Genomic DNA, 19785 nt, shown 5'->3' on the forward strand with positions numbered 1-19785 from the left:
GTGTGTTAAAAACACATACTTGCAACAAGAATCAAAAAAAAAACATCCAAGACACAAACCTTCTATGACTTTCGGTAAGAAATGTGCGGCCCCCTTGGTCTTCTTCACCCGGTTGCCCTTCATGATGTGGCCGTCCCTGTTAATGCCGATGTACCAGGAGCGTCCGGACTGGGTCTGGCGGTAGAGCATGGACGAGTACGTAACGTAGTAGTTCTCAAACACGCTCTCCTTGAACTTACACTCGGGAGTGAAGTGTTCCTAAACGAAAGCAGAAGGAAGGAAAATCGTGTGGAGAGGTCATAAGAAACCTGGATGTTTTCTTTGAATTGCATTCTGTTCTTCGTGCACTAGCATTGAGCTCTTGTACAGTAGCATTGTTCTTTTCAACTTGTTTTGTAGTTTCTTTGAGTCTCAGTTCGGCTGTTTAGTGTTAATTATTCATCTCCCCTTAGTTTACCTTCTCAAGCAAAATTTTAAAATCATACAAACTTCTCGCACACAGCAGAAAAATACCCAACTGAAACTTTCCTACCCGCTCTGTACGTCTTGGTCCGGTTAGTTTTCCATTTTATCACTAAAACGTTGTCATTACGCTCATTTTGAGCTTCTTTTTTCACTTTGGCCTCGTTTCAACTGCACATATTACGACGGAGTGGATCTTTGTGAAGAAAATTGTTCGCTATTCTTCTCAAACAAACCCCATAAACTTTGCCTCCTTCCCAATCTTATTTTCATTTCTGTTCACTTATTTAAACAGTATGTGCTTTTAAGAAGCAGGAACGCGGAAAAGCGGAAAACAGACAAATGCAAAATATGGAGCTTTAGAAAAACAATCTACAGCAGATAAATCTGGTCTGAAAGTTATGTCTTTATAAGTAGGCTGCAGTCCAGCAGAAAGCTGATGCAGAATCTGAGAGGTGATCATTTACTGTATGCCAAGTTTTCAACTAATGGTTCTTTGGAAACATCCTGTTGGTGATAGAATGCTGTTTTGTGTTTGCCAAATTATATAAGTCTACAAACCATTTTTTGGGATGGTTTGTGGATTTAATTAAAGAAATGGAAGCAATTGGTGTCTTTGTGACTGCATACAAATCTAAATTAAAGCTGGATTTTTTTTGTTTTGTTTTTTGCTACAGCTGCAGTTGTGTCAAAGTTAAACAGCTTTTTGTTTTTAAAGACTCCCTGAGGCTGAAGCTAACTGTTCATAAAAATCCAGATAAGTTAAAGTAGTTGTTTATTAAAATAGAGATATGTTATATATATTTTTTGACACATGCATCTCAAGTTTTATTTAAAATGTCCACATGTATATATTATTTGGGCATTTCTTGATTTATTGAATCATGGCAAGTTTGGCTTTCCATACAGGTAAGGTATTTTAGGCTGTCTCTACTGTCTACGTGCCATTTTAAGGCGGACCATCATTCTCTGTTTTGGTCAGAGTTTGGTTACACCTTCACATCTTTTCAAACAAACCAGAGTTTCTAGGCAAACAATTAAAGTGGACTAAACATGACTGGAGTTGGAGGGCCCAGTTCTGAACGCCCTGCTACCAACATGAACCTCGCTAAATGTAAAGATATGAGGAATAGCTTCACATTTCTGCACATTTTAGGGGTTTATTTATATATTTTTGGATGAATTTAGTTAATTATTTTACTGAATAGGCTGTAGGTACATTGTGCACCACAAATTATCTTCAGTGCAATTTTTAATCAGGTAAAAAAAAAAAAACCCTGATTAGCCTGAACTTTGTGCCTGACAGAATACACATGAGGCACAAAGTAGAAAATATTAATGAATAAGGCTGAAATTAATAATCATTCCCGATACTCGTAAAGTTTTCATCATATCGACATGCTTTCAATGACTCACGAAGAAGAAAACCGAGCAAAGCTTTCTGGAAGTACGTTTCCTTACAATCGTGATTTGCATATTTTGACATAATCATTTGGTTATAAAAAGTTGTTCCCAATTCAATTAGCTGATTAAGATGATCCATGAATCATATCCTGGGCTGTATCCTTGATTGGTCTTGGCTTGCATTGTCCCTTTTTAAGCAGCTTTGGACGGACGCCAGAACAGTAAATGTTGATGTAAATGACTGAAATTAAAACACTTGGCAGGTTGGTTTAAAGCACAGCCTGGTGGCTCGTGATTTCGGACACTGGTTTAAATTAAAATGACTGCGGGCCGCTGCACTTCCGTTCGGTATTCAGAAACAAATTTTACTCCATTCACCATATATCTAATCCATCGCGGGAGGAGCATAGATGCGGCGGAAGGGCGGTGCTGTTGGGCAAGAGACATTTTCCATTTTGGAAACCGTCGCTGCATGCGCGGTCACACTCATGACCGCCTTAGAATACCCCGCACGTCTTCGGATTGCACCACCTCGATGCACAGTCCAACTTCACGCAACTGAAATCCATCATTTTCCAGTCACCCAAAAGAGAATTAATAGAAAACTAACTCTTGGGTTCTGTCAGGTTTTTTTTTTTGCCTTACTGGCCAAATGTAAAGAGGCAGAATAAAATCAAGTTAGCAGAACTTGGACCAAATCCAGTCACAGTAACTGATCACGTTCCAGCAGCTGTGCCCCCCTCCTTTTCTTGTCCTCAACATAACGGCTACCGAACCCTGCATAATGTTGACCGGTGATATTAACCAATGGAGACAGACATACATCTCTCTTAGCCTCCATCAGGGTCTCGACAGGGTCCTTCCTCTGTCAGGGAGCAAAGCCAATCTGCTGGATTGATTAAGTAAGAGCAGCAGGGCAGAAATGGCTGAGTACAGAATTTCTCGGAGAGTCGGGACAACACGGGAGGCCTGGAGGCTCGCAGCTTGCTACAGACAAGCTTTAATAAAGAGCCGGAAGGAGACCGAGATGCCAGTTTCACACCTATCACGGATCTTCCCTTTCTCCTTCTAAAAGGAAGCATCCCTTTTCTTTAGGTCCGCTCTCCAGTTATTTCTTTCCTCTCACTGAGGGGAAAAGATAAAAAAAATTTTTTTTAAAAACTACCCTTAACCCAACAAATGCCATCATTGCCCTCACATGGCAGAGCTATATAAAGATCCCCTGACAGGTTTGATATCTTCTGCTGCGCTAACACAGAGGATGGGATCGATAGATGATCCGCTTCATTCATTATTAATCACGCCAGAGCGAGAAAGAGGATTAGGAAGCGCAGGAGCCAGAGGGGAAAGGTAGGAGAAACAGGAAGGAGAGCAGAAGATCACTCAGAGGGGACTGAATGGGGTTTCTGGATGAGGAAGTGAATCAAAGTAAAGAGGGATCTGCTTCTATGCTGGGACTGAGAGCTGGAGTGCTGGTGCAATGAGGCCCCCGGGGGCCCGGGATCCAACACTTATGTAGATCTGTGACAAAAAGACACTTTTTAAGCACAACCTATTAAAAAAAAAAAAAAACTGAAAGAAATAAAGAAAGAAGTTCTGGTTAGAACATCTCTCCCAAGACACCATGGTGTAATGCTCTACAATCATTTCACTGAAAGAACAGAATAGAGTGAATTCAGTTTGACAAATCGTGTACATCTTACACCTTTTAAATTTGTAAGTGAATTAATTCTGTTACAAGTCGGTGAAATATTTATAGACTAAATGGAATTAAGTTTGTTTGTCTTTTGTGTGTCTATGTGTTGCCTTGTGATGTCATGGCGAGCTGCTCCCCCGATTCTCACTCAAAGACCAACTTAAGACGATTGTAAAGCCGGAAAAAAAAAACCTTTTTGGTTAGGGGTGCAAACAGTTAATTGACTTATGATTGTTGATTAATAATTTATTAGATTAAAATTTGTTTCAATCAATTAACTAATAATGTCCGCTTTGACCTTCTTCCAGTGGTCATCCTTGGAGCCAGATGATACAGAAATAAAGATGGCAGGACCATACCAGAAGGGAAAAGTGAAAGGGTCCAAGCCACGGTCCTAACAGAGTTCAATGCGGAATATAAAACGCCATTTATGTGGTTGAAATATAGACACTCAACCATCTCCTTAAGTTTCACAATGCTTTTTAAAATTTATTTGTATTTTTACTTTTTTTTTTTTAAATCCAGCGTATTATTAAAATGCTGCCCTTTATGTTATGGAAAGACGGTTGACCCTCTTCATACAAGAGAAAACTCAGGGTTGTTTTGTTTTTTTTAAGTAGCAGCTTATCTATTGATCTATCGATAAGATCAATCAACTTTAGGTTAACTCATGAGTCGTTGCGTTGCATCCCTAACTTGTTTTGGTAAAATTCATCAACGTATCTTCCTGAAAGCACACAACGCAATCCTACTGCACTGCTCTTTTACCTAAGTATCGCATTCAATTACCTATAGCAAGCAGAATAATTGTCCTTAAAGCACACAATGAGGATATCCCTCAAACTGGCTCAGATGAATTCCCGCTGACATTATGTTAAGAGTTACACTTTTTTTTTTTACAGATGAGGGATGAAGGAATAAATTAATATAAATTCTGGCTGCTTGGAATAGAAATGAATCAAAAACCTCTGTCTTCAAAGTGACTCGCGTAAGCCACTGTATTTCCTCCTGTATGCCTGGAGCTAAAAATGAACTTGAATGACAGCAGATGTGAAAGGTAATATCTGTCGTCCGTGCTGAGAATCCCTAAGACGGGAAGAACCTTTTTGTGATGCGGAGTATCGTCCCGACCCCCCTCCGCCCACACGCACCACCTCCCTCTTCATCCCTTGTGTCTGATTACATCTATTCTGCTTCGGAAAGCTTCGCACCATACAATGGAAAGTGTAGTTACCAACAAAGCGCCATTAGCAGAGAAGGACAGGGCACATTTCCCCCCCCAAAAAAATCTGACATCTTTTCCTAATTAGTGTATAATAAACAGGCGGGAGTGTGTTGCGTGTGACCGATGTTCTACATCTTGTTTACTTTGACTTCACCATGCTAGCATGAAATCAATGTAAATACGCCCTGAAAAATGCAACCCTTGCTTCTCCAATTCAAAGGGACATGTTTCTGCTTTCGAGATGAGCAGTTATTTGCAGTCCCCTGTGCGGACAGCAGGGGTCACAGGCTTTCTGTGTGTGTGTGTGTGTGTGTGTGTGCGTGTGTGTGTGCGTGTGTGTGTGTGTGTGTGTGGGGGGGGGTGTGCGTGTGTGTGTTTGACCGTCCCGTCAGCTCCTCAAGTAATCCGGGAGCTGCTGCTGTGAAATCTGCCCAGCTGCACCGAGCCGTCTCGTTTCTACTGCGGAGAGCGGAGCTGCTCTTTCGTTCATGTAAAGCTTGATGGGAGCAGCCCCCCCCCCCCCCCCCCTACCTCCTCCTCCTCCCGTGTTACGCAGACACACGGGCAGAGAGGGACGCCACCAGAAGGGCATGTTGATGATGGTGTTGCCGTTGAGCCACATGCAGACGCACAATAACACGCCACGTTACATAAGTCAGCGGGGCTGAGATGTGCTTATTATGAGGACTTTGCAGAGGATGAAACTGGGAGTTAATACCGTCCACGCGTGTTTGCTCCGGTCCCTGGCGCTACGTAAAACAAATTGTGCTCTCAAGACGTGAGCCGAGCGGATGATGATGTGCCGAGACTTATTGCTCAGCTTTGCAGATTGCTAGATGAAGATCCCTGTCGATACACTTCTGTTCAGAGCTGACAGTGACCGATGTTACTCCTTACCAACAAAAAACAAAAAAAGCTCCTCAGCTTTAAGTTTTCTGAAACTTTAGAGAATCCTGTCTATTTTTGGACAATTAGTTATTTCACGTCTCAGCAAATTGCATGCACCACTTTCCAATATAGCCCTGAGCAATTGTGGAAGTTAATACAAAAAAGATTATGAATGTACCATAAAGATTAAGCCTTGCAATCCCTTAGGTCTACTTTTATATACAGGGTTTCCTTCGTCATGTTTTCGTTACTCTAAAGAGATCTCAATTTGTTTTTGTTCTCTTGTTCTGATCACAAATTGACCTATACACATTATTTTTTTCTTGCTCACATTTTCTCCTCTTTTGTTACAAAAGCGTACAGACATTGAAAATCAAAGAAAGGACATTTGTCCCTCTTATGCCCTTTTACTTCATTTCTTTTCACATTTCCAATTTTCTTCCTCTGCTTGCAACACCGCGTTTCTCAAAACGCAGAAAACACCCATTTGTTTTGGCCTCTCTTATCTTCCTCCTATACATTGAAAGCAATTCAGTATGGTCATATAGCAAAATATTGTTTCTCCCCGTGGACATGAGTTTTGTACAGCTGGCACTCAAAATATAAATGCTTCATTTTGAGTTGGTTGGAGGGCAGAAATTAACCTCAATAGTGAATCTGGGCTAGAAGAGTTTATCATCTATAAACTGCCTTTAAAAAAAAAAACCCTAAAACCTAAAACATTGACTTTTAGAGGAATTTGTTCTCCTTCACTTCAGTTTAAGGTGCAAGTTGCCAACTATAGGGAACAATCTGTACAAACATTATTTTGTCCTAAGTGGAATTAAAGCTCTTAATCGTTGCTTGGCACATTTCAGAATATTTAACGCTTTTATTCCTTGTTGATATGTTTGATTTTTATTAAGTGTGAAAATTGTGTTGACATGTGGATTATGCCTCGACTGTCTTTGATTGCTGCTGCGCAGCACAACACTTCCTTGTTGCTCCCTAATTCCAGATTTGATCTTCATAAAATGGACAATCTCTGAAGTTGACATTAGCTTGTTAGAGTTATCAGCAGCCAGCGGTTCAGCAGTTACGAGATCCTCATAATATTTCCAAATTGTTTGTATTTCGTGTGTCACTCTACTATAGCTGTGCTTGGTGCTTCTTCAGTACGTCTGCTTTGTGTCGTTAGTTTATTGAGACGTCTTTGTTCACACGGCAAGATTTATAAGCTGATTTATGCAACAATGTTAGGGAAGCACCAATTATCAGGATGCGGTTTGAGCTAATCTTAAGAGGCATGACTTTCAGTGTGTGGTGTGTCAAGAGCGATCGGGTCTGGATGGAAGAATGTCGACACCGCTCCGATGTAAAATTGGGCTGACGGAAGATGTTGGCATGGTGGGCCAGAAGGTTTGGTGGATGTGGGAAATGTCTTTTTACAAACTATCACCATTGCATCTTCCCAGTCGGCCATGTTTGTTTAATCTGAACTCACGCTTGGACTCGCATCTGAATGCTGGTGAGCGGTGTGTTGCTCCTGTCATGTGGGTCGACATCACACACCGAACGACCAAACCTGTTGTACCTAAGAGTTTTCATCGCTGTGTGTGTCTTATCGGGCCTTTGGCTGAATTTGATTTGGGCCCCGGCCACATCACCACCACCACCAAAACGTGTTTCAATTCATGTTTGGTGGAATCTGTGAGAAGGACACACAAAAACTACGATAGGTTCACAATGTCCAGACCTTTCAGCATCCATTCCTGGTCTTCTCCCAATGAGCTTTTCAACTAACTTTGCAACCTCTGTCGAGTGAATTGTCTCATTTTTCTCTGAGTTCCCAAACTTATTTCTTTCCTTCATGGTTATCCTACTTGTCTTTTATAATATTCACCTCAACAATTCTACATATTGACTTTATTACATGGTAATAAAGATTGAATAAATAGACGAGTACAACAGCAGAACTGTGAAGTCGTTGTGCGCAGAGTGTATGACTTTGTTTGCTAAAAGCCATAATCTGCATGACTCAAAGTTCGAGTGCAACAACAAAACTGAGCCGAGCGCACGAGTCAGCAAAGAAAAACACGCAATTAATAATAAGGAACATCTGTGTAGAATAAGGTAATTTCTAGGAAAAAAAAAATACATGACTGAGTAAAACAAAGGGCTAAAAATACATCACCCAAGATGGAAAGCATGAAGACTGCAACCCAGACAAAACAAACATAGCAGCAAGGTGCTCGAAATCCTCCAGATCTAGGAATCAGTTCACAAGTTGCAAGGAGGCCTTCTTTACAGATCATGGTTGCAAAGAAAAGATTTCTGGAGCTGATAAAAAAAAAAGTTGATTTTTAGTTCTTATTAATTAGATTCTAAAGGTTTAAATGACTCGGTATTATGAAAACTAATGTTGAGGAACTGATGATATATTTAGTAAGTCACAAACAAATGAATAACACTGCCCTTCATTAAGCACATCTCTTAGTCTCTCCGTAAGGATTTTCCACATCTGGTTTCCATTCTAGCCGCGTGTGTCTTTGTTATTTTGACATCTCAGTTCTTTTTGGGTTTTTTTTTTTTACTTTTCCAGTTCTTGTTCACATTTTGCTAGGATTTTTTTAAGCTTTCTGTTTGAACCTGGTTTGTTGTCTCCATTACTTGCCTGTGCATGCATGTGTCTGCATCTATGTTACCACATCTAACAGATGCAGTTTCAGAAAACATCTTTTCCTGCAATGTCCCCTCTTCGTTCCCCCCTGTGTGCAGTGTATCAGTATATGAAGTACTATTGATTGATTTCTTCTGCTTGTTCAAGGCTGAAATTTTTGGCCAGTAAATCTGCGAGTAATGTGCATGAACGAGCAAAAAGTACAAAATAATTACTTATAACAAGAAAGAAAAAATGTTGTCAGTTGTCCTCATGTGCAAATAAATGTCAAATAAAATACAAAAAAATAGATGAAAACAGTTACTGCCTCTACTTGTCATCGAAATCACTGAAAAAAAAATATGGCTACATGAAATGAAACACCGTAAAAATGTGCATAAAGCGTGCTCTTTTTGCCGTGCCACGCCTATAAACTCAGCAATGCGACTGTGCATGAGAGGAATTTCTTTGTGAAAGGTCAGTGCGGGACGCAGTTTAACTACTGATTGTTTCTGAGGAAATCCCTGTTCCTGTCGGTTCACAGGCGCAAGCCACCACAGCCTATCCATGCTAAGCAGCTCCTCGCAAGATAAGGGAAGGCAGTGTGGTCTGTCCCATAATTCACTGTACCTCAAACACACACACGCGTACACACACACACACGCACACACGCATACCTCGATGTGCACTGGGTGTCTTTGTTTTTACACGGCAGGTTTATGTTTGTTAGTTTGTAAAATTTAAGGGTGGAAATGATCAGAATTAATTAGCTTGAATATATTCTCCCCCTTGAGCTTGGTCATGTGTTTTATTATTATTTATTTGACATCAATCATTTAAAGAAAGAGGTTCTCAATTAGTTTTGTGCATCCTTCTGGAAATAGAATAACTAATCACGATTAATCACTATGGTTAATTTTGCAAGCTTGACATGCTTTCAGAAAATGCTTTACTGTCTCAAGCCAAATTTTCAGTTTTCCAAGTTTTTGCATTCAGGAAGGTTAAAAAGAAGTCACTTTATTTCACATACATGTTACCTTGGTCTTACCCAAATTTCCATTTTTAAAGCAACATTTACCACCACTCTCCTTGCTCATCTTTTCACACGGGTTTGCGACTCTGTGTTGTCGACCGTGGTGCAACACGGTTGCGCTGCTGTAAACCAGGAAACATTTTGCGACAGAGAGCCGTTTAGGTCAAACGTGCCCTAAACGTTTCAGATTAATCGCACGGATTAACGTGTTGACAGCCCTAATCTAAAAGGTTGCATCGTCTTCCTTCCATTTCACAGTTGTGCTCCACGTTGTGTTGGTTGCGTCTTAAAATCCCACAAAAATGCAGGGAGTTTGTGATTGTAACGTGAGAAATTGGGAGAATGTGTGCTGTTGCCAACTGTGACACAACAAACGCTCCCCAAGGTCACAATGAAATCTGAAACGTCCATGAAACAGCTGCTTCATGTTTATTTCATAAAACATGTTTTTGCTGGCGTGATGTTGTGTTGTTGTTTTTTGTTTTAGTTTATTCACACAGCGTACCCAGTACTGTACAATGAGTTAAAACTAATACTTTTTACATTAGTTGTTGCTTCTTCTTCTTTTTAGAACAGAAAAGCATCATCTAACATCCATTTGTTTCACATTATCCTCCTTTCTTTTTTTTTTTCTTTCTTTTTGTTGTAATTTTGGACTGAGTGACATTGTCCAGCCGCCTCATGACCACACACAACATCACAGTCATTTTAACTGAAAGTGTTTTAGTTCTCATCTGGCTTTTATTTCAACAACTGTCATCTATTAGACAATGAGGAAAGCATCTCACTTCTCTTGCTTAGTTGAGAACACCATTTTAGCGATTACCAAAGTGTATGTACCACTTCAGCTTGGTTATAGTCCTTTTATTGATCTAGCATCACGTTTGCATGCTTTTGGGTGCTCCGTTGTGCTTAAAGATGTCCAGCCTGTGCTTACCGAGGTATAGAGGTGTCCTTCGCTGTTCATGGCGAGGTACAACCCTGTTTTTGTCCCCTGAATTGCCACAATCCGCAGTCCCACCGGGATTAAGTTGAACTGTGCTAAATTAGGGAATAAAGTATGAGACAGAGAGAGAGAGAGAGAGAGAGAGAGAGAGAGAGACAGCATGACAAAGGGAAACAAGAGAAAGTCAGAGGTTTGTGAAGGCAACCTGCAGTACGACGTAGCAACACTGTTGGAGGCCGCGTGGCTCCAGTGTCACCCGCTCTGTGCTGCGCCTCTCAGAAGCCCAAATGCTGCGACCTCTCAGAGTTCATGTTTATGGAAACAATACACCATGTCACCTTCATTGTGCTTTTCACATCCTCTAAACCTGGAAGAATAACTAAAATAGCAGCAACTACAAATACAGCAGACACAGTAAGTGCGCACAGTTACAGTACAGCAGTAATTGAGCGGATATTTAACCCAAAACCAAAGACATATCTTGCCGTAAATATAAACTAAGTAAATGTATTCCCCTTTCATAGAATTGTTCCTCTTTTATCACGTTTTTTTTGTTTGTTTTGTTTTACATCATCTATAAAACTGAATATCAGATTAACATAACCTGAGCAAATACAAAGCTAGGTTTTTAAATGGGGTTTTCTTTTATTAAAGAAAAGTACAGGGGTGGCACTCTCATGTTTGTTTTCCTGCAGGAAGGACTGATGAACTTTATAACATGGACGGCATCACGAGGAGAGGACATATGTGGAAATATCGAAGCAACATCTCACGACATCAGACAGGAAGTTAACGCTTGGACACAAATGGGTCTTCAAGATGAACTAATCAATCACAAAATAGTTTGGGGAGAGCAGAGTCGGTGTTTTGGAGGGGCCAACACAAAGCCCTGATCTCAGTTTCATAGACTGTAGGTGGGCAAACCTTTTGGCACGGGGTCCAAAACCATCCAGATAAAATTATTACCGGGCCACAGGAGCCTTTGTTTTGTTCATAGAGAAACTAAAATGACTTATTGAATTATTTGTTTTCATCTGGTCACTATATTTTAATGATCAAACAAAGTAGTTTAGTTTCTGTAGAAAATAAGTATGGAAATCTAAAAAAAAAAAAAAAAAAAAAGCATCTTGCATGCGTTCCTCTTTAAGTATGATAAAAAAAATATGATACAATTTCCACAAACTGTATCAGAACATTTTCCCAAATTGTGTGGAAATGTTTATAGTTTTCTATTAGCTTCATCTGGATGTATTTTGCGGAGTCAACAAAACATTCAGTCCTTGTTCAAAAATTGCCTGAGATTGAGAGTTAATAGTAATACTAAAGGAATCTAAGCAAACTTCAGAATTTGAAGACATTAAGAGAAACGTTGCCGTTACGTTTGGCATTTAGCATAATCATTTCCGCAAGCTGAACTAAAAGTATGAGTTTCTATTTTCATGCAGTGCATGGATACGTCTGACTCCAGTTGTAAGTCCTGGAAGTCAGCAAATGGATGGAAGCCGACCAGGCGTCAGACGAACGCCGTACAGTTTTTTGGTCTGTAAAACACACTTTCTTTGCAAAAGGTCAGGATCCGTGCTGCTCACGCAATCTTGGCACTGACAATGCCACTGCCTTTTTTATTGTTAGCAACTTTCAGCAAGAGAAATCCTGAGCCAGTGTGATTCACTGTCTGTAATCCATGCCTTTCAGAGCAAGGTAGCAGTAAATTGGCAAGGTTTGACAGCCACTTTTGGCAAGACGCTCCATTCTCATTCAAAGTTAAAAAAAAATAAAAAATAATAATAACAGTATTAATTTAAACACATTTGTCAGTTGAGCTGTGAAAATCCAAAGTTTCTCCAAAGCTCTGTAGCCTCGAGGCCCCTGTTGCACAACCAGGCAGCTGCTGCTGCAGCTATGTTTAGTTTGACGCACACAGTGCAGCAGGCTCCGAATGCGAACACGAGCCGTTCCACTCTTCAGTTACAACGACAGTCAAAAAGGCAGTTGCCTGAATTTTGTTTGCTGCGCTCACTTTTAATTCTTGTAACCGGCGCAAACGACCAAACGGGTGGGAGGGGAGGGGATCTAGCACACTTACAAAATGCGCTGCCTTCGTCCTTCGTGCTGCCCAAGGTGCCGTCAGGCTGCATCTGCAGGTAGAAACCATGTTGGCTGTACAGGCGAGTAACGATGCCTTTTAGTTGCGGCTCTGCAAGAGAACAAAGGGAAGCGAAGCATTAGACAGACGCTGCGGCCGCATGTTGACAGAAGGTGGAAAACGCATAAACGCAACCTTACAAAATGGAAGTTGTGACTCAAACGTCTCAGTTTTGATCAGAAGATTGGCACCGTTTGGTTTTAGAGTCTGATGTAACAATTGGCGCACGTTTTAAGATTATTTGATTATCTGGAACTGGTTACTTGCTGAATCCCTCTCATTTAAAGCGGGCATGATTCGGCATGAAGTTAGCACATGATCTTAAAAACATTTTAAGAAAGCCATGACTGTGAAGCCAATGCCTTCCGGCATTTACAACTCCCTGATAAAGCCGTAAAACACATGTAGAAACATGGTTCAGTAATCTCACTATTTTCTTTGGATTCAAGACACACTGAGTGGAAAGTGAGTATCTGTGGTCGCATGTGGTTCAATTCTGAACACAACCTAATTTTTACATCTTGTTAAAGGAAGTGTGGGATGTAATTTGGTGGTACACCTTATTACATATATTCTTTTTAAGAATATCCTTAAGATTACAATTCTGGTTTTAAGTAAGTTTTTCAGAAGCTTTGAAACAAATTGACAAAACTGACCCTAAAACTGACCCTAAACCCTGACAAACTGTGATCCTATTTTCTCTCAAATCCTATTTTCTCTCAAGCAACTCAATAGACGATACGTTACAAAACAGACTAAACCGGATTTCAACATGCATAGACACGACGTTTTCAGCATGCTGGCAACCGAAGTCCTGAAAACAGTGACACATTTACGCAAAAGCAGCTTTTACTAGAAGTTGGGACAAACGTATGCTCTCTACAAAGAAAGCTGCAGTTACTAAAACAAATTAGAAATCAGCTGTTGAATGAAACTGGTCAGTCTTTTGCATGTTGACGGAAGCTAACCAGTCAAAAAAAAAGATACACATTACGCTTATGGTTGTGCTAGCCAACAATATCATTTGTGGATGTTTCTTTTTTCCAGTATTTTCCAGTGTGGTGTTCAAAGTAAAGCCAGATGAAGGAAAATGATGTCAAACTAGGGATAGAAGGAAAGGGAAACTAAATTTCCTGTGTAAATTTACAACATATTTGGGATCTTCTTTTAAGCTGCAAGAGAAGGCAAAACTTAAAGCAGATAACAGGAAGGCTGAGTAGAGAGCAGCAAATAGTCATTTTGAAATCGTAAATGTTGACAAACAACAAGGTAAGAAACTATATTCTCAGCACACAGACAGATTACGAGGTTAGCAAAGCTAACAGCTACAACAAGATGCAAGAGCCAGTTAGAAAGCACTGATTAGCAACACAGAAGTGTTCATTAGAATGTCCTAATCTAACCTTCTCACCATGAAATTCAGTACTTAAAAGCAGCATTAAAAACTCTTCTTTAGCTACTGGGGGGAAAAGCCCATCTATGGGATTGTTTCTGAAAGAACTTTGTAAAATATGAGATTTCCGTCTGTGCTAGGTCTGTGGTCAAACATCTAGTTATCTGGACACAAATGTGTTGTGTCTGGAGCATTACAGCATTTGAGACAGACTCCAAATGATTGGAAGATTGGCTAATAAGTGAGATATAAAATGCATTACAGGATCAAAAGAGAAAAAACAATCACCTTGAATTCAAACACTTGGGCGCACACAGCAGATACAGATTCCTCTGCAAACCTCAACACAAAAACACACTTTTTATTCATGTCACAAAAAGTAGGAAAAAATGGAAAAAAAAATGTGTTTTTCTAACATATTTAACATCGACTTTAACAATCCTGGAAAATCCAAGTCCTCTGAACAATTTAAATGTTGTTAAAGACTTTCTTTGTAAAAAAAAAAACCAACAACTATATAATAAAAACTGCTGTTTCTAGAAAGGAATATTACATCACAAAACAGACAAGAGAGGCTCATTACTCAGCAATCTCAATGGTGTGAACCTCGGTTTGAAATTCAGTTTGGCGTGATCCTGACTGACATCAAAAGAGCTGCCTCAGGCCTTTAAAACAAAACAAAAAAAAGGTAGTAGCTTATGCATTTGGTAAGAGACTCAGAAAGGTCTCAAGAGAATCTGAAAACAGCCGTCCTGCTGTCTGGAGAACAGTCCCCACAGCAGAGGACATTCAAAGCATCTGACAACATACAAGGCTGTTCCAGAACGTTAATCCTGAAAGCAGACCCAAAGATGCTGAATGAAGTCCACAAACACCCCAGGACGTTGTCGGGGGAGATACGGGGGAGATTCTCACTACTGTTGACGTGAAAGTGTTTGCCTTTACAATCAGGGGAAAGAAAAGGTGGGATAAGGTTAACTTTGAGGAGAAAACTTTTGCTCTCTAAAAAAATCGTCACAGGCTAGAAGGATGTTTTCATGGGAACGCTTCCTGGACGTTTAGAGAAACATGGAAGTGTCAAGTTTTGGGAATGCTTTGCTGCTACATGATCTAGCCAACTCACCCTGTATCAACTTTTTTTTTTTCTGGAAAATGTGAAAGCGTCTGTTAAAAAAAAAAAAAAGTCAACTAAAGCTGTGCTAGGCAACGTTATATAATAATAATAATAATAATAATAATAATAATAATAATAATAATAATAATAATAATAATAATAATAATAATAATAACCCAAAACACATCAGAACATCCACCAAGAACCGCTGGAGATTTAGGGAATGGAAAGTCCTGGATGGCTGCCCAAAACTGCTGCTCTTTGCAAATTCAAATAGTGATGGGACAATGCAGGTGTGTCCCAACCCCCCCCCCCCCCCCCCCCCCACACACACCTACCCCCGCTCACCCAGAAACTGGATTTAACTTGGCCTATAGCTGCTGAAGTAACACAACAAAGATTTTCTGATTTCCAGGACCAAAAAGTACATGAAATCCAGGGGGGTTTGCTTCTGAAGGGTAAGGAGCTTCCAGCTCCGCAGCAAGAAGACATAAACATCGTCTGCAAGAATCCTTCAGGACCCCTGACACGGCTCCGCGCAATTTCATTTAGTCCGGCAAATGAAGTGACAAGTCATCTTTACTGCGGCTTTAACAAGGAAGTGTAAACACGGAGCGGAGGTTTAGGACACTGCAGTGAGTCATCCAGGAGTTTCCTCTGAATTAAACTCCTCCCATGCCTTCACACGCGCTCCCAGGAGAAATACCTACAGGGCACAGCTCAATCTACCAGTCTTCCTTGGAGTAGCGCGGGGAGGAGGGGTGGAGGAAAGAGTGGCAGGGGAGGAAATGATGAGATCTATAGCACTATTTCTCAGAGGAACTGTGCCAGGGTTGAAACATCAGTGAAAGTGTGACCTACTCTCATTGTTTTTGTCACAGCTCCCCCTCTCCCCCTCTTTCTTTCAAAGGTGCATGTCGAAAAAAAAGTCACAAATTTTTCGCTGCCCCGGTCATACTCATGTTTTTTTTGTTTTTTTTTTAATTCTTAACCTTTGAGTTATGTTCTTTTTCATCTCACCTAATAACACAATACATCATCCAATTAGACCACGCGAGCCTGTCATTACTCGTCCCCGAAGAGGCGAGCGAGAGAGATGATAGAGTGAGACGGAAAGAGGAATGGGAGGATCAGGGGCGGAGAGATGGGAGCAGAGGGGCCAGAGAGAGAGAGAGAGAGAGAGAGAGAAAGAGAGAGACCATGCAGTCATTAAGAGTGGCAGCTGATGTGTGCGCAGGTATAAACTGTTAAACTTTAGTTGGAAATGTAGTTGATAGTTTGTAATCAAGCCTTCAGTACGTCGCATTAAAGGTAATAAACCGAAAGGGTTTCCCTGAACCGGACAGGTCTTCCCCAACAGCATAGTTCATGTCTGTGGAAGCCAATTAAAAACTCAGTACCGCATAATGACACGGTAACATGTGGAAATTATTTACAAATCTGAATGGTGTGACATGTATTTGCATTTAACATGCTTTACTTTAACACTCTTTGAAATTTTAGAGAAAACATTCAGAACTCGTAATATGAGTAGAGTCCACTTTGTTTTATTTGGTCTCACTATAAATCAGGCTAAGAGGGCTGTTTTTAAAATATTAGTGAAAAAAAACAGCGTTGTGAAGACCGAGGAGAACGGCAGGCAGGCCAGGGAAAGTGATGGGGAGAGGTATACATCAGGGTCAGGTTGTAAAACAACAGCCTAAGCCTTAAAGAAAAAAAATATCACATTTTGTTCTCTGAAATAGCCAATATGCCAACCGTAAGGAGGAGGTGCCAAGATCAACAGCTCGGGTGGGGAAATTTGTCATCAGGATAACAATTATGGTGGACTTCTTACAAGTTTACGGAAAAGCTTTAAGAAGAAAAAAAAAACAAAAAAACAAAACAGAATCCATGGTAAGGCCTGAAAATTGACGTTCACAGACGCTCATTACAAACTGAATGAAATGAATCTCTTTCCTCAAAATTCTACACGCAAATTTCCTTATTATGACAATGTGTGAAAAAAGTTTTTGGAATTTTTCCAAATTTACTAAAAATAGAAAACAAAGAAAATACATTTGCCACGAAGCTCAAAATTAATTTGGTTATTTTAATTTGTTACTCTTTAACGCAGTCCACCTCCTGATATTTGAACATTTAATTTAAACAGCAGACGTATCGCATATTTCACAGCTGTGTCCAGATTTGAACTCTTCTACCTTCCCGAACCCATTTTTCACAGCGTCTAGAGAAACATCGTAATTGCAATGCTTGATTTTTCATAATTTTTTTTTTTTTCAGATCCAGGTGTGGCTCCGTCACACACAAAAAAAATAGATGAATACAAATGAAAACGTCACATTTTTGAAAATGCAAAAAAAAAAAAAAAAAAAAAAACCCTCTCAAGTCAGATCCAACTCTCCGTCTTGCTGGATGTAAACTTAATTGCCCGAGTTAATCTCGAAGCAGAACGTTCCAAACTCGATGGTTTGTGACCAACCCCGAGCAGAGAGAACACAAATTATTCAGCAAGTCGACTTGTTTTCCTCATTATGCGCACTTAAGGAGCAAACTGTCAGATAGTGACACACTCTGACAGCAGTCTAACTCTGCCTGGATTAGCAGACACACAGAGTTGTTTGCATGAGCAAAAAGCCTTGGCTTTGCATCATGAGGCCTGGCTTTGCGCATGGAGTTTGCTCTGAGAGGATGGAGATGATTCCGTAAAGGACCCGTGCGGTGGCTTTGGTTTTGTTTGAAAATGGCTGCTTTCAAGGTGGAGAATGTTTGACGTTTCAAGAGGCAAATGGAGTATCAAACATTTCTGTTGTTTTAATTCAAACCTCCAGTAATCATCTATACAGAACTAGGTGTACCCACAATTACTAACACTCTGCAGTTTTCATCAACTCTCAGTTGTTGATTTTTTTTAAGTTGCCCGACTTTCTCATTTACTTACAATGGAGCAGAACCACTTGCACACTCTTGCATCAGCATTGCCAATTTAATGTGATAACTAAGATTGTGAAGTCATTGGGGATATTAATATATAATATAGTTAAAGTCATTGGAATTTTTTTTTTGTTTATACATATAATTTTATTTCTTACTTGTATTTCTTTAAGCTTTAGCAGCATGCAAATTCATTTTCCATCACAGCTTTAAGCAATGTAAGCGTTAACAAAAATGATCCACCATTTGTTCGAACATATTTGAAAGGAAATTGTAGTTGGGAACCTCGTATACTTATACGCGATGCAACTTGACCCACTACTCGATGGCGTTAGCAAAGCTGTGGAAGTGCTAAGATGCTGCCCACTGTGTACATTAATGCATATTTTGGTATATTTGATGTTTGAATTACCAAAATAGGCAGTTAGAAGCACTTTTGAAGAGGGACAGAGGGGTATGTTTTCTCAAATTTTAGCTATCCGCTAGTGGTTGTGGTTCCAAACCTGTGAGAATACCTGGGGGTACACTGTACATCAGATCATGATCAAGAAATACGACATGAAGTTACATGTACAGTTGTATTACTTTCTTATTTATTGAAGGGAATAGGAGTGTGCGGTTTGATTTACCATAATAAATCATAAATGCATCATCTTTTATCCAACATCATTATCATGTCATTAGATAGTAGAAATGTATAACAATATTTTAAAAAGTAACTATTTCCAAAATAGTTAAAGTAATACATACTTAAAGTTTAAGTCCTTTTAGCAGAAGAAGAATAAAAGCTATAAGCAGTAGCTTAATAAACAAGCTAATCTTTTTTTTTTACTCTAGTAGATTAGAACGGTCATTAATCAAGTTTGGGTCAAAATCTACTTAATATATAGATAGAATAGAACATGTGAGGATTTGTATACCTGACCGCACCCAAGTTATAATTTTTTTTATGAAACACTTGCATCACTTTCTACTTGTTTTAGTGCAATGAAACTACTTGGCTAGCATGAAGTAAGGTTTAGTTACTGCTAAAAATATGTTATCCTGGAGCTTCCAGATGTTACATATTTTCATCTGGTTGTCATTCCCATCATAAACACACAACCTCTATCGTTTTTTTTATTTTTTTTTTAGAAAAACACACGTTTGCCAGACACACAATGTGTGTCCACTTTATCTACCTTGGAGAGGTAAATCACTTCAGGGACACGTGTGTGCGTGGGTGTGTGTGTGTGTGTGTGTGTGCGTGTGCGTGTGTGTGTGTGTGTGTGTGTGGGCTTGAGTGACAGAAAACATTCACTGATCCAGGTCAGCGGAGAGTGGGTCAAAGAGCTCAACGTCTGTTTATGTGCATTTGCACGCAGGTGTTGTCGCCGCTTCCGACAACATGTTGACTCATCAGCGGCTCGCATCCAAGTGACCTCTTCCCACACGAGGGGAAATGGGATTTGCAGCTTACATGCAGAAAAGCGCGGGGTGTCGTGCAGAAAGTGATGCGATTCCTAAAAGCGGTGTGGGTTGTACAGGAAGTATCACTTCACATGATATGACAATAAAATTGATATTTATCCTTATGTCTTGTAGAGATATACTACAATGCTTAACTAGCCTCAGTGCTAAGATTTAAGAAAGAAATTTCCCTGTGCAAATTTATTCTGTTTTACTTTTTTGCCATGCTTTAATGTTTCATGTCATCAAAATAAACTTTAATATAGGTGGAAAATAACTCAAATAAACATAGATGTAGTTTTCTGTTATGATTTCATTAATAGAGGGAAAACAGCTAAAAAAATACCCCATCTTGACCCTAAGTAAAAGAAATAATGCTCCCCTAGATAATTCAAGAATCACCTGTTATTAACCACACCTGATTTGAGCTTCTGAATGAAAAAAAAAATCACTTCAA

At 39.8% G+C, this 19785-nt stretch overlaps 1 protein-coding gene across 4 annotated transcripts in view; it reads right to left on the reverse strand.

The window, feature by feature from the left end:
* fgf11b (fibroblast growth factor 11b) overlaps nucleotides 1-19785 on the reverse strand; it is a 37729-nt gene that overhangs the window by 6920 nt on the left and 11024 nt on the right. For all 4 annotated transcript variants that reach the window (XR_001777300.2, XR_001777299.2, XR_014090851.1 and 1 more), the window contains exons 2-4: nucleotides 12379-12489; nucleotides 10284-10387; nucleotides 60-258 (exon numbers count right to left, since the gene is read on the reverse strand). Coding sequence is in view for 1 of the 4 variants with exons in the window: in XM_017308669.2 (XP_017164158.1) it covers nucleotides 60-258; nucleotides 10284-10387; nucleotides 12379-12489 (414 nt within the window). In the remaining 3 variants the exon portion in view is untranslated. The remainder of the gene's footprint in view (nucleotides 1-59; nucleotides 259-10283; nucleotides 10388-12378; nucleotides 12490-19785) is intronic.

The sequence above is a fragment of the Poecilia reticulata genome, chromosome 14 (assembly GCF_904066995.2).
Source record: "Poecilia reticulata chromosome 14, P_reticulata-male-v2, whole genome shotgun sequence".
Taxonomy (NCBI): domain Eukaryota; kingdom Metazoa; phylum Chordata; class Actinopteri; order Cyprinodontiformes; family Poeciliidae; genus Poecilia; species Poecilia reticulata.